General features: G+C 42.6%; 1 protein-coding gene and 1 long non-coding RNA gene across 2 annotated transcripts; one reads left to right on the forward strand and one right to left on the reverse strand.

Moving 5' to 3' along the window:
- The first annotated feature begins 707 nt into the window (after positions 1–707).
- LOC144467445 (uncharacterized) lies at positions 708–6,239 on the forward strand. Its single transcript, XR_013493644.1, has 2 exons — positions 708–957; positions 5,866–6,239. It is a non-coding gene; the product is annotated as an uncharacterized LOC144467445 (long non-coding RNA).
- Positions 4,648–13,125, reverse strand: LOC117263726 (uncharacterized). Its single transcript, XM_033637344.2, has 2 exons — positions 12,596–13,125; positions 4,648–6,057 (listed from the first exon to the last, which is right to left on the reverse strand). Exons 1-2 carry the CDS (start codon positions 12,828–12,830, stop codon positions 5,051–5,053), a joined length of 1,242 nt encoding a protein of 413 aa, XP_033493235.1. The 5' UTR covers positions 12,831–13,125; the 3' UTR covers positions 4,648–5,050.
- Between the last annotated feature and the right edge of the window lie 1,535 nt (positions 13,126–14,660).

Here is a 14,660-nt window from a genome sequence, read left to right on the forward strand (position 1 = left end):
AGACATCCACAGAGCCTCTGTTCAACACGGTGGTGGGGAGGGGGGGTGAGGGAGAACAGGCTCTGATTGGACGGAGAGCTAACCACGCCCACTTAGGAGACAGGAAGAGTAACCGTTTTCTTAAAATTGAATAAGCCTACAGTTGGGTATCTCCCGTCATCCAATATCTCTGGTTGCACCCAGACAACATGCAAGATTTCAAGGAGAAAGGAGAAAAAAAGTAAAAGAAAACAGTGTAGTGCAATTAACTGCAACAACTATCAGTGGAACACACTGCACCTGGCCTTCCACCGTTTCCCGAAGGATCCCGACAGAGGTGTAGGTTTTAAAGTGTTTTACTATCAATTTAATATGGCAGTTTTCGTGGGAAGATATATATATATATATATATATATATATAGGCCTATATATGGCCTCTTGGACCATTTATATCAGAACTAATTACTGCTTTAGCATTAAAATATATCATATTAAAGGAGCAATAAGCGAAATTCATCATTTCTAGATTGAAGGAATTAAAAAATTGCTATGTGAAGAACTAGAGGTGTAATTTCATCTGGAGTATAGCATGACCTCACACACCCTCTCTCTGTGTTGATCTCCAGCCCCCTGTTTACAAGCCGGTCCGGCTGCGCGTTCATGTACGTTCATGTGAATCCCCGCCCCCCCCTCCTCCTCCTCCTCCTCCTCCTCTTGGAGCCCTTGGCCCTCCCTCCCTATAAAAGGCTACAGCCAGTGAGCAATGGCAGCACGTATTTTCGAAATTAAATGGCAGAGAGCAGAACGTCCACCTGAAGACGACCAAAAGAAACAGCGGTTGTTGGTGAAGAAGTTGTCAGATAAAGAAAGGGACAGGACTTGGATTAACATTGGCCTTGCATTTCCAAGGTGGAGAGCACTGCGAGAGCTAAAGGGGCTACAATCTGACTTGGAGCTAGCTCTTCTTCTCCTGGACAGGTACAACATAAAGTCAAATGTCTGTTTTAATTAGTGTTACAGTAACGTTAGGCATCGTAGCATGGGTTAATGTCCGGAGCTTGAGTTATTAGTGGCTCGGTCCCAGCAATGGGTCAGGTGTTTCGGTTGTGTTAGGTGAGTAGCCCGGCAGCCCAGCTAACATTTGCAATTAGCATTGTAAGCCCGGCGGGCAGCCTGGCGGGCTGTGTTTAGCTATTCCCCTGCCTACTTCAATGATGATGGTCCCTGTAATAAATGCAATATATTTGCTGAAATGGAGGCAAGGCTCAGTGACTAGAAGAGCTGGTAGAAGCGCTCCATAGCTGCAAGCTACTCCAATAGCCGTAGTAGCTCTAGTGCTAACTCTGGGAGCTAACGCTAACATTCCTCTCTTCTCCGTGAGCCCGCCAGGCTCCATGCTAGAGCTCGCCGGAGCCGAGAAGCAGGCTCCCGGAACGTTAGCATGGTAGCCGACTACTGCTAACGCTAACGTCCCCACGCTTCTCGGCTCCGACTCACTGAGCCTGGCGGAGAAGCGTTGGGACGTTAGCACTAATGGGCTGCCATGCTAATGTTCCAACTCTTCACCGTGAGACCGTGAGCCCGGCTCCCGGCTCAGTTGGAGTTGGAGCGTTACGCCGGATTTCCACTGGATTCGTGTCCGTTGCGGAACGGCAGCGCTGGTTATCCGCTGCGTGCTCCGCCGTCCGTCAACACCCACCGGCTGCATTTGCTGTGCGGTGCGGTGCAGCTCCGCCGGAAGACTCGGTGCACTGCCATGAGTAATATCTCCTCGTCCATGGTGTTCACGGGGTGAAATAACGTCTGAAAACCTCTGACCTGTTGACTTCAGACCTGCCTCTGCCCATTATGTAGTTTTTAAGGTGTACTGCAGGGAAATATGATCCGCTGTGAACACTATGTATTTTATTTTGAAAATTAACCGGATGTTTTATCGTGTTTCTGTGCACGACTTCCTGCCCCGCACGATCTGCTCTGTGCTGAATTGCTGCATTGTGCTCCGGCGTCCGGCAAAAATAGAAGTCCTACGTATCTATTGCAGAGGGCTCCGGAGTGCCGGATCTGTGACGGAGCCGGAACGCAGCACAGCCACAGGGGGTGTTGGAGAGCAGAGGTAGAGGGAGGAGTGCTCATGACACACTTTGTTTTGCTCTACAGGCAGTGCACAACAGCAAACCTAGCAGTGAAACGATTTTGCTTATTGCCCCTTTAAAATAGTTTATATATTATTATTATTATTATTATTATTATTATTATTACTGGCCCCTTACTGTACAAACTGTAAATAAATCTTTATTCCTGACTATGTGACGTCGCCATTAATGTGTTTCTAGTTAAAATATTGATTTTTTTTTTTTTTTAGTATTTCTTGATTTTTTTTGGTAGATTGGCTTATGGGGTGATTTTGAAGGAGTAATTAAGTTAATCTTCTCATAAGTGGATGTAATATGTAGAGATGCCATCTCGGCCGTTTTTCTTCGTTTTGTTTTCATTAAAGTCTATATTTTGCTTTACAAAAACGTGAAAAAGCAGCTGTGACCAAGCTATCACGAGGTGAGTAGCATTGTAAGCATAATTAATGGAAATATACTTCAGTTTGTCTGTGTGTTTTTGCAAGCGGGTCTGCTGCGGTCTGCTGACAGTCCAAAATGGCGGCGGTAGGACGAAACCATGGGCCAGTCTGTTGCTATGGGGCGTGTCGGGAATGTCCTGGTGAAGCCATGTCTCAGTGAAGCACATCAGACTACATTCCCGGTACTCCTGACTCCTGGCGACCGCTGTCAGCTCGTCCATCTTATTTGCCAGCGACCTCACGTTGCCCATGATGAGAGAGGGGAGACACGGCTTATATCTTCTCTTCTCCATAAGCCTCCGTTGTCTCAACCCTGCTTTTTTCCGCTGCTGTTTACTTCCTCCCAGTCATCCTCTGTGTGTTTTCCTCCACAGTTCAGCTGGTATCTCCGATGTTCCGGCCGCCAAGCCGGCCGGCCTCAGTATGATCAGCTGATCTCTGGAGTAAACAATGCGGCCATGAAGTTGTTGCGCAATGGTGCCGGGTCCGAATGAAATAAGTAATTCCAGGGTGAGGAAAACGAGCACAACTCTCTCAATCAGCATGTTTGGAGAGGGCGCAGTTTCAAAATGACAATCACAAAAAAGCAAGCACAAATACCAAACTTAATAAAGCAAAAAAGTAAGAAAACTGATTAAACAAGCAGGAGCAACTGCAACAGGCTGCACGCACGGGCGCATGCGCACTGATTCGCAATCTTGTGAGATTAGGCTCGTTCGAGATGAACTGCGCCTCGCCTGAAAAGTAGACGAGAGCAGGTGGCCGCAGCAGGGGGCGGTGATAAAAAGCTGCGGTGAAGTCGGACAGTTTCCCGACAGTTTCCAGCAGCCTTCAGTCCGTGCAGGAAGTCACAGACACACTTACATCCTGTCTGGAATGATGTCAATTCATTAAAAAAGTGATCAGACCCATATATCAGTTTGTTTTCACCATCAGTCACACAACATGTTTTCTGTTCACAGAATAAACCTTCAGATCAGACAAATACAATCTTAATCTCTGGAATTCAACAAAAATGAGTAGTTTATCTAAAACGTCATCTTGTTGAGTCCACGTCTAAACCAATCAGCTGTTAGATCAGGTGAGAGCCAGGCGGTGCAGTCGGTGGAGAGCAACTGCAGCGCCTGGCTCTAAAAACTGTGGCCGCCTCGCTCTCGCGGCTTTATCGCCGTCCACTTTTGTAATACGTCAGAGCAAGTCGGGATGAAGTCGGACACAAAACTAACCGGCATGCATTGTGCGCCGTTCGCCGGTGATCGAATCTGCGCAGGACTGGCTCATCTCGAACGAACCTAATATCATTGTCCACTTTTGCATGATGTCCGAGCAAGTCGGAATCAAGTCAGACAAAAATCTAACTGGCATGTTGTGGGGTGACTGAATGAGCCTATTGATTGTACTTAATGGCTGCGGTCGAATAGTACAAAAAAAATCTCTTTTCCTAACCACTTTTCCTTGGCGTTGATGGAAAACGTCATGAGGTCAAGACAAATTTGAAAGAGAATTCATAAGGACCTAGGACAAGACAACCACAGTGTTAAAAGGCTCCAAATGCACTTAACCTCAGCTCCGTAATCATGCGATGGCGGATGTTACTGATAGGCTTTTGTGACACGTGCACGCAAATTTCTCGCTCAAGCTGAAATTTCAACTTGCGTGACTATGACAAATTTCGTGTCTTCACATCTCCCAGCATGTTTGCATACACAGATCAGCCAAAACATTAAAACCACTGGCGAGTGAAGTGAATAACATTGATCATCTTGTTACAGTGCAATATTCCATTGGGAAACCTTGGATCCAGGCATTCATGTAAATGCTACCTGATGCACTCCACCAACCCCCTTATGGCAATGGCACTTGTCGATGGCAAGTGGGTGGAGCGTGTCTGGTGGCAACCACATGAATGTCAGAACCCAAGGTTTCCCGCCAGAACATTGCATTGTTACAAGAAGATCAATGTTGTTCACGTAAACTGTCAGTGGTTTTTAGTGTTTTGGCTGATGGGTGTATATTCCAATCTTAGCACTGACTCTGCATGTAATCTTGCCACGCAAGGCGCTCGCATCATGTTTGATGTGAACACACCATTACACTTTTATTTATTAATTATATTTTGTTTGTTTCTATATCTTTATTTACATAGCTTTTGACTTACTGGTATTAGCACAAAAACACTCATAATGTCAAAGGTCTTTTGTACAATTTAAGTGACCAGTCAGCAAATAGTATCATATTTCTCATATATATTGATACTGTCATGGACTGTGTTCATCTCCATACAGTAACAGAGGCTATTGCATCCACTTTCTCAGCTACTTCTACCTTTGCATGTCGAGTCAAACAAACTCTGAGCTGTTGGACTTCATGCTTTTTGATAACGCCCCGATCGGTTACGTCTTACAAGGCCAGCTGCAGCTCATCTCAAACAAACCTTAAGAATTCAGGATGACATCACTAGAACAGTCCAATGAATGAGTTATATATCAGTCCATGTAACTAAAGAGCATCTGCATCTGAGTTCCTGGCTGGTTCTGGTCCTCCACAGTCCTCTCCATCTGTTTCCATCTGTTCAGTTTGTCTTTGATGAAGCTGTGAGGACTGAGCTTTCTGTCCACTGTCTTCACTCTTCATAGAAACTGGAGTCAAAGGAAACTTGGTGATCTCAGCCTCCTTCAGCCGTTGAAGCTGCTCTCCCTCCTGACAGCTCCAGAGTTCATGAAGCTGAGATGAGTCACTGCCACACTTGTGATTTTTGAACTGATAAAGCCATGTGAATCTTTCATCACAAATGCTGCAGTTGAATGGTTTCTCCCCTGTGTGGGTTCTCATGTGTAACTGTAAATGTTCACACCGTGAAAAACATTTATTACAGAGTGAGCAGCTGTAGGGTTTTTCTCCTGTGTGACATTTCAAATGGTTCTGCATGTGCGCCTTCTGACCAAATCTTTTACCACAAACTGGGCAGCTGAAAGGTTTCTCTCCTGTGTGAGTTCTCATGTGTGTCTTAAGATTTGAGTTTTGGTTAAATCGTTTACCACACTCAGAGCAGCAAAATAGTCTCTCACAGGAATCCCGTCTGTCATTTTTCAGAAAGTTCAAACCTGACTGAAGTTCACTGGTCTCCTTCCAGTCATCGCTGACTTCAGATTGTTGTTGGTGATGCTGTGGGGTCTTCTCACTGCTAGATAGCTGTAAATGTGTATCTGGATCTGGTCCTCCACAGTCCTCTCCATCAGCTCCTGTTTCCATCTGGTCAATTTGTCTCTGATAAAGCTGTGAGGACTGAGCATCATCTTCTTCATTCTTCACAGGGACAGAAGTGAGTGTGAACTTGATACCAGCCTCCTCCAGCCCTTGAAGCTGCTCACCCTCCTGACTGCTCCAGAGTTCCTCCTGTTCCTCTTTAATGTGTGGTGGCTCTGGGTCCTCCTGGTCCAGACTGGAGCTCCACTCCTGCTGCTCAGGGGAAACCTCTTCTTTAACCACCAACAGCTGCTGGACCTCTGCAGGACAGAATGATGTACAGACACATTACTGACCACCACTATACTTAAACCAATAATAATGAATGAGTGCAAACAATTTCAGTATGTTCTAGAAGTTCAGCTGATAAACAACTGAAATGTGAACAAACTACTTCTGCAGTTAACTGAAGATTCAGATTAAAATGGATTCTGATTTGGTACGTTTATCTGATCTGATTTTTTTGTCTGAACATTGGACTTTGTTTAATGATGACGTCTGTGTGAAGATTAAGGTAAGGTTAAAAAACGCACCCCTTTAGATTACTTGGCAATGAAAAAAAAAAACCTTCAACCTAAGTGCCTTCAGGACTCGAACATCTTCAGGAAGATTGTGACTGATCCCTCCTGCTTGGACACAAACTCTTTAAAACACAAAAACTCTTGTCAGGAAACAGTTCCTGACTACAGCTGGCCTCATCAACAAGGCCTGGGACCAGTGTTGATTTCTCTGACAAAAAGTTTAAATTTTTTCCATGATGAAAATGAGATGATGACAAGCTTAGCATAGATCTTGATAATAAAAAATAAAACATAATCAATGTTTCATTTTCGCTGACAAAATGACTTGGATGGTGGACTTGCAGACATTTAATGCCGAGAACGGCTGTGCTTGTAATTATCTTCAAATGCGGCATGAGCAACAGGCTGTAAACTCCAGTAAATAGTCGGCACCAGGATGTTTTGCTAGCCAGCAAAAACACTCAGAGCTGAGCAGTGTCAGCTGTTGGTGCGAGTTGTGAGCTGTAATTCAGCAGTAAATAATCAGCCGTGTATGTCTGACAGTGGATGGTGGAACTGCTGAATGGATCTGTGGAGTTTGTAAGTTACAGCTGTGGCTGTTAGCTGTTTGTGTTAGCTCTGCTCGGTAGCCTCTGAACAGCAGCAGAGCGAGCAGTAGAGCAACCTGTCACCTTGTTTCTAATTTCTGATACATGAATTAGCCTCACTGGATTAGTTTAGAGATGAAAAAACAAAAAAACATAGAAAACATGATGACTAAAAGTTGACTAAAACGTCACAAAGTTTTGTTGACTAAAACTGTGAAGAATAAAAATTACTAATATGTGACTAAAACTAACAAGCATTTTTGTCTCAAGACTAAGACTAAAGTTAAGATAGCTGTCAAAATTAACAAGGCTTGGGGCGTCGGTAGCTTAGTGGATAGTGCTGGTTCCCCATGTTAGACGCAGCCGCCTACTCGACTCCAGCCCATGGCCCTTTGCTGCGTGTCATCCCCCCACTCCACGCTGTCCTGTCCAATAACGTTGGATAAGTTCAGACTCAGCAGGGGGGAGGTCAAGAACCAGACCGGACCTGATGGGGGAAATTCAGACACAGATTTACACGCTGAAGAGGCAGGGCTGTAGAGTGGGGTTCTTCTGGGTCCCGGCCCATGCTGGGATAGAGGGAAACAAGGCAGCAGATAGGATGGTCAAGGCTGCACTAAGGTGGGACAGTATAGATGTCAGGGTTTCCATTGGCATGAGTGAGTGTGGTAATTTAATTAGAGAAGGAATCATTAAGCAATTGCAGGGAGGGGCAGCAAAAGAGCAGGCATCTTTTTTCAATTCAGCCAAGTTAGTCGCTTACAAATATTGGTAGTTGCGAGTTGCGTTATTTTGGGCTTGTTTCTAAAGCAGAGTTGCTCATTTGGGCTTGCTCTCTAAATGTCGCCTTTCTCCTATATATATCTATATATATATATATATCTATATATATATCTATATATATATATATATATATATATATATATATATATATATATATATATCTATATATATATATATATATATATATATATATATATATATATATATATATATATATATATATATATATATATATATATATATATACAGTACAGGCCAAAAGTTTGGACACACCTTCTCATTCAATGCGTTTTCTTTATTTTCATGACTATTTACATTGTAGATTCTCACTGAAGGCATCAAAACTATGAATGAACACATGTGGAGTTATGTACTTAACAAAAAAAGGTGAAATAACTGAAAACATGTTTTATATTCTAGTTTCTTCAAAATAGCCACCCTTTGCTCTGATTACTGCTTTGCACACTCTTGGCATTCTCTCCATGAGCTTCAAGAGGTAGTCACCTGAAATGGTTTCCACTTCACAGGTGTGCCTTATCAGGGTTAATTAGTGGAATTTCTTGCTTTATCAATGGGGTTGGGACCATCAGTTGTGTTGTGCAGAAGTCAGGTTAATACACAGCCGACAGCCCTATTGGACAACTGTTAAAATTCATATTATGGCAAGAACCAATCAGCTAACTAAAGAAAAACCAGTGGCCATCATTACTTTAAGAAATGAAGGTCAGTCAGTCCGGAAAATTGCAAAAACTTTAAATGTGTCCCCAAGTGGAGTCGCAAAAACCATCAAGCGCTACAACGAAACTGGCACACATGAGGACCGACCCAGGAAAGGAAGACCAAGAGTCACCTCTGCTTCTGAGGATAAGTTCATCCGAGTCACCAGCCTCAGAAATCGCAAGTTAACTGCAGCTCAGATCAGAGACCAGATGAATGCCACACAGAGTTCTAGCAGCAGACCCATCTCTAGAACAACTGTTAAGAGGAGACCGAGCCAATCAGGCCTTCATGGTCAAATAGCTGCTAGGAAACCACTGCTAAGGAGAGGCAACAAGCAGAAGAGATTTGTTTGGGTCAAGAAACACAAGGAATGGACATTAGACCAGTGGAAATCTGTGCTTTGGTCTGATGAGTCCAAATTTGAGATCTTTGGTTCCAACCGCCGTGTCTTTGTGAGACGCAGAAAAGGTGAATGGATGGATTCCACATGCCTGGTTCCCACTGTGAAGCATGGAGGAGGAGGTGTGATGGTGTGGGGGTGTTTTGCTGGTGACACTGTTGGGGATTTATTCAAAATTGAAGGCACACTGAACCAGCATGGCTACCACAGCATCCTGCAGCGACATGCCATCCCATCCGGTTTGCGTTTAGTTGGACCATCATTTATTTTTCAACAGGACAATGACCCCAAACACACCTCCAGGCTGTGTAAGGGCTATTTGACCAAGAAGGAGAGTGATGGAGTGCTGCAGCAGATGACCTGGCCTCCACAGTCACCGGACCTGAACCCAATCCAGATGGTTTGGGGTGAGCTGGACCGCAGAGTGAAGGCAAAGGGGCCAACAAGTGCTAAACACCTCTGGGAACTCCTTCAAGACTGTTGGAAAACCATTTCAGGTGACTACCTCTTGAAGCTCATGGAGAGAATGCCAAGAGTGTGCAAAGCAGTAATCAGAGCAAAGGGTGGCTATTTTGAAGAAACTAGAATATAAAACATGTTTTCAGTTATTTCACCTTTTTTTGTTAAGTACATAACTCCACGTGTGTTCATTCATAGTTTTGATGCCTTCAGTGAGAATCTACAATGTAAATAGTCATGAAAATAAAGAAAACGCATTGAATGAGAAGGTGTGTCCAAACTTTTGGCCTGTACTGTACATACATACAGTATATATACAGTACAGGCCAAAAGTTTGGACACACCTTCTCATTCAATGCGTTTTCTTTATTTTTTATTTTGGCCTGTACTGTATATACATATATATATATATATATATATATATATATATATATACAGTACAGGCCAAAAGTTTGGACACACCTTCTCATTCAATGCGTTTTCTTTATTTTCATGACTATTTACATTGTAGATTCTCACTGAAGGCATCAAAACTATGAATGAACACATGTGGAGTTATGTACTTAACAAAAAAAGGTAAAATAACTGAAAACATGTTTTATATTCTAGTTTCTTCAAAATAGCCACCCTTTGCTCTGATTACTGCTTTGCACACTCTTGGCATTCTCTCGATGAGCTTCAAGAGGTAGTCACCTGAAATGGTTTTCCAACAGTCTTGAAGGAGTTCCCAGAGGTGTTTAGCACTTGTTGGCCCCTTTGCCTTCACTCTGCGGTCCAGCTCACCCCAAACCATCTGGATTGGGTTCAGGTCCGGTGACTGTGGAGGCCAGGTCATCTGCCGCAGCACTCCATCACTCTCCTTCTTGGTCAAATAGCCCTTACACAGCCTGGAGGTGTGTTTGGGGTCACTGTCCTGTTGAAAAATAAATGATCGTCCAACTAAACGCAAACCGGATGGGATGGCATGTCGCTGCAGGATGCTGTGGTAGCCATGCTGGTTCAGTGTGCCTTCAATTTTGAATAAATCCCCAACAGTGTCACCAGCAAAACACCCCCACACCATCACACCTCCTCCTCCATGCTTCACAGTGGGAACCAGGCATGTGGAATCCATCCGTTCACCTTTTCTGCGTCTCACAAAGACACGGCGGTTGGAACCAAAGATCTCAAATTTGGACTCATCAGACCAAAGCACAGATTTCCACTGGTCTAATGTCCATTCCTTGTGTTTCTTGGCCCAAACAAATCTCTTCTGCTTGTTGCCTCTCCTTAGCAGTGGTTTCCTAGCAGCTATTTGACCATGAAGGCCTGATTGGCGCAGTCTCCTCTTAACAGTTGTTCTAGAGATGGGTCTGCTGCTAGAACTCTGTGTGGCATTCATCTGGTCTCTGATCTGAGCTGCTGTTAACTTGCCATTTCTGAGGCTGGTGACTCGGATGAACTTATCCTCAGAAGCAGAGGTGACTCTTGGTCTTCCTTTCCTGGGTCGGTCCTCATGTGTGCCAGTTTCGTTGTAGCGCTTGATGGTTTTTGCGACTCCACTTGGGGACACATTTAAAGTTTTTGCAATTTTCCGGACTGACTGACCTTCATTTCTTAAAGTAATGATGGCCACTGGTTTTTCTTTAGTTAGCTGATTGGTTCTTGCCATAATATGAATTTTAACAGTTGTCCAATAGGGCTGTCGGCTGTGTATTAACCTGACTTCTGCACAACACAGCTGATGGTCCCAACCCCATTGATAAAGCAAGAAATTCCACTAATTAACCCTGATAAGGCACACCTGTGAAATGGAAACCATTTCAGGTGACTACCTCTTGAAGCTCATGGAGAGAATGCCAAGAGTGTGCAAAGCAGTAATCAGAGCAAAGGGTGGCTATTTTGAAGAAACTAGAATATAAAACATGTTTTCAGTTATTTCACCTTTTTTTGTTAAGTACATAACTCCACATGTGTTCATTCATAGTTTTGATGCCTTCAGTGAGAATCTACAATGTAAATAGTCATGAAAATAAAGAAAACGCATTGAATGAGAAGGTGTGTCCAAACTTTTGGCCTGTACTATATATATATATATATATATATATATATATATATATATCGCTATATATATATATATATATCGCTTCTTTTGGGCTTGTTTCCATAGCCCTGGTTGCTTGTTTCTCTGGGCTCAGTCGGCGAGGGCTCAGTGGAGAAATCTTGTGGTGTGCACACACAGGTTGTAATGCAGTTGGCGAGACTCCAGATGACAGAAACACACGTTGCCAGGTATGAACACACAAAAGATTACGATAGTCTCCGCGACGCAAAATCGGGGTGAAAATCGTGTAATGTGAACTAGCCTTAAGGCGTAATGTACAGTGTAAACAGAGTGAGGCAGCAATAAAACGAACGGTAGGGAAGGAACAGTAGAGGAAGTACAGAGATTATATTCAGCTTTTTACAGATGGGTCAAAGGATCCACTAACAGAGGCAACAGGGGTAGCAGTGGTGATTCCTAGTCACCAGACTGGGATCGGTAAAAGGTTATCGGATTAGAGTGTCTATGCCGCTGAGCTATTTGCAGTACTGTCAGCATTAGGGTGGATGGAGGATTTAGCAACAAGTACAATTCTCATTTGCAGTGACTCAGTATCAGCACTGCCAAGTATTAAATCAGAAAAAACACCAAGACATCTAGTGTTTGAAAAACTTCTTACAAAATCAAGGTTTAACCAATCAAGGGCCAGCACACATGCAGGAATCCTGGGTAATGAAAAAGTAGACAAGTTGGCAAAAGAGGCAGTTAAGAGAGGAAATGTGGAAAGTGATGTCAAACTTTCAAAATCAGAGGGGAAAAGCATTATTTTGAGCTAAATCATCAATCAGTGGCAGCAATATTGAGAAAGTGGGACAAAAGGAAGGCATTTACATGAAGCTCAAAACAAAGTAGACTGAGATTGAGAATGGGTCACAGTAACTTGAAGAGCACGCTTTTGTAATAGGGAAACATCCAATCGGTTATTGCAGTCGGTGTGTAAAGGAGTCAAGGGAGCATGTTCTCATTTCTTGCAGGAAGTATGAGGAAGATAGAAGGGTGATGATGGCAGGATTACAGAAGGTAGACGAAGTGAGGCCAGGGTTAAGGACGTGCTTGAGAGTGGAGAAAGGTGATTTTTAGGTTTCTGAGAGCGACAGAATTTATCAGAAGACTGTAGAAGATCAGGATAGCAACGGTCGGATAAAACCATGAGGAGGCAGTACTACAACTTGAAAGATGCCAACTACTGTAAAACACCAAAGAAGAAAAAGAGGACTCGCTGAAGAAGTAGTGAGGGTAACAAACCTGCTATGTGTAACTGAAGCTGAGGGCTGAAAACAGCGTCCAGTAGTTTTCGTTGTCGCTCGTTCTCCTCTTTTGATCTAGAGAGTTCCTCCTCGTACTCTGCTATCGTTCTTTCAAACAGCCCAAATATTTCTTCAGCAGCCGCAGTTAGTCGCTGCTTCACCGACGCTCTTAGGATTTGGGCTTTAGACATTTTAGACTTTGTCTCCACATTCAAACACTGTTTGCTCTCCATCAAACAGTCACTCTGACAGGCGCTTTGTTGCTAACTTCCGTCCCCATCAGTGTGTTTCTAGCTAGCATGCTAAGCTAACTCCAATAGATTTGTAGGCTACCGGGTGATGAGTCAGAGGAAAAACATTCAGGAAAACAGAGGTTCTGATGGATCACTACAGCTGGAGCTCACATACACTTTCTCACTTACAATGAAGGGCCTCGTTCACGACATAGCATGTAAAAATATTTCCGAGCTAAGTGTACAAGACGCTATTTTGCTATAAACACTCGGCGCCAGCAAGAAAATCACTTCCGGGTCCCCTCGCCCTTCAAAATAAAGCCTCCAGAATTTTTTATAGTGTCCACGCTTTGACCACAAAATATAATGTGGGTCTTTAAATCAGTTATAGCGTAGAAAATGTAATACTGACCAACTTTTATCAAAAAATGTTCTTAAATGGTGAAGTTACGTTGCACATTAACAAGTTCCCATTTGAGTTCTTGAAAGTGTTTTTATGTTTTATGTTTTAATTATGGCCTATTTATTTATTTTTTTATGTGATCTACTAAGATACAAGAATTTCCCCTATGGGAATGAATAACGTATCTATCTATCTATCTCTCTATCTTGAATGTTCATATTTAATACAGTTAAAGCCAAATTTGCTGATCAAAAAATGGTCTTAATGATTAAAATCATGATTTTCCAAAGTATAATTCTAGCAGCAACCAGCAGATTTTCAGGGGGTAGTCTCATCACCATGACTGTTTGCAGTTTTCTTGCATATTCGTGGACCTCTACTTTTTTTTCTATCATTAGTCTAAAAGAGTGTCAGAGTGGTTTTGCACATCTTAGCCAATTTAATCTGAATCTCATAATTTTCTTAATTCCTGACATGCTGTTGTGTCTTAGATTTATTTTTTTGTACGTCTACGAAGTTACAAATATTTTTTCCTTGAGCCTCCATGACTGATTTGGGGAAAATGCATGACCCTCCCTCCACCACAAATTAGTTAGGAGATTTAAAAACGTACACTTTGATGTTTAAACGTTAAAAGTTAAAAATGAAATCCTGGAGTTGAAAAAAGCCTCAGTTTTTCACTCTTGTCATGCGGCTGGTTAGTTCATTCAAGCAGTTTATGTTGGGCCAAATTTCAAATGAGATGTAGAATATCGTCATTTTGATAAAATATCATTATTTTAAGCTCAGCTTTTGTTGTGTTTTTTTTCTGACGAAAGCATTTGTGGGACATGATGTGTCCAAGGACTGTTGGAAATTTGTGAAGCCAATGATAATTTCTGTTTTTACAGTTTCTGGCTATAAATATTTTAATTTTGGTGGTTTTTAAACATGCCTTCCAAATAGCAGTTTTTTCTTCTTTTCTTTAAAAATCTGCAGTTCAGTAAATACAAAATACAGCCATTTAAATTTGTATGCCCCTCCCCTGAGCCACAATAAAAAACACAAGTCTCTCCCCAGTGCTTTAAAAATTATTTGACATACCTACCCTTCAATTTTATAAAGTAACTAACTCCCTCCTGTGTGATATATCTCTTAATGTGAAAATGATTTGGCAAAGGGACCTCAGGGAAGAAAATGATGGTGACATATGGTCTGAAATTGTGTCAGGATGTGGTAAATATGTGAAAGAAATGAGGGGGAAGCTCACACAACATAAGATACTGCACAGATTTTATCATACACCATTACGACTCTACCGAATTAAGTTGTTAAATTACAATAGCTGTTGGAAATGTAAAAGTGAAATAGGAGCTTTCCTGCACTGTATATGGGAATTTAGTTTGGTCAGACCACTCTGCATTAGAGTATTAAAAAATTTAAGTTGG

Source organism: Epinephelus lanceolatus, chromosome 16, assembly GCF_041903045.1.
Source record: "Epinephelus lanceolatus isolate andai-2023 chromosome 16, ASM4190304v1, whole genome shotgun sequence".
Classification (NCBI taxonomy): Eukaryota; Metazoa; Chordata; class Actinopteri; order Perciformes; family Serranidae; genus Epinephelus; species Epinephelus lanceolatus.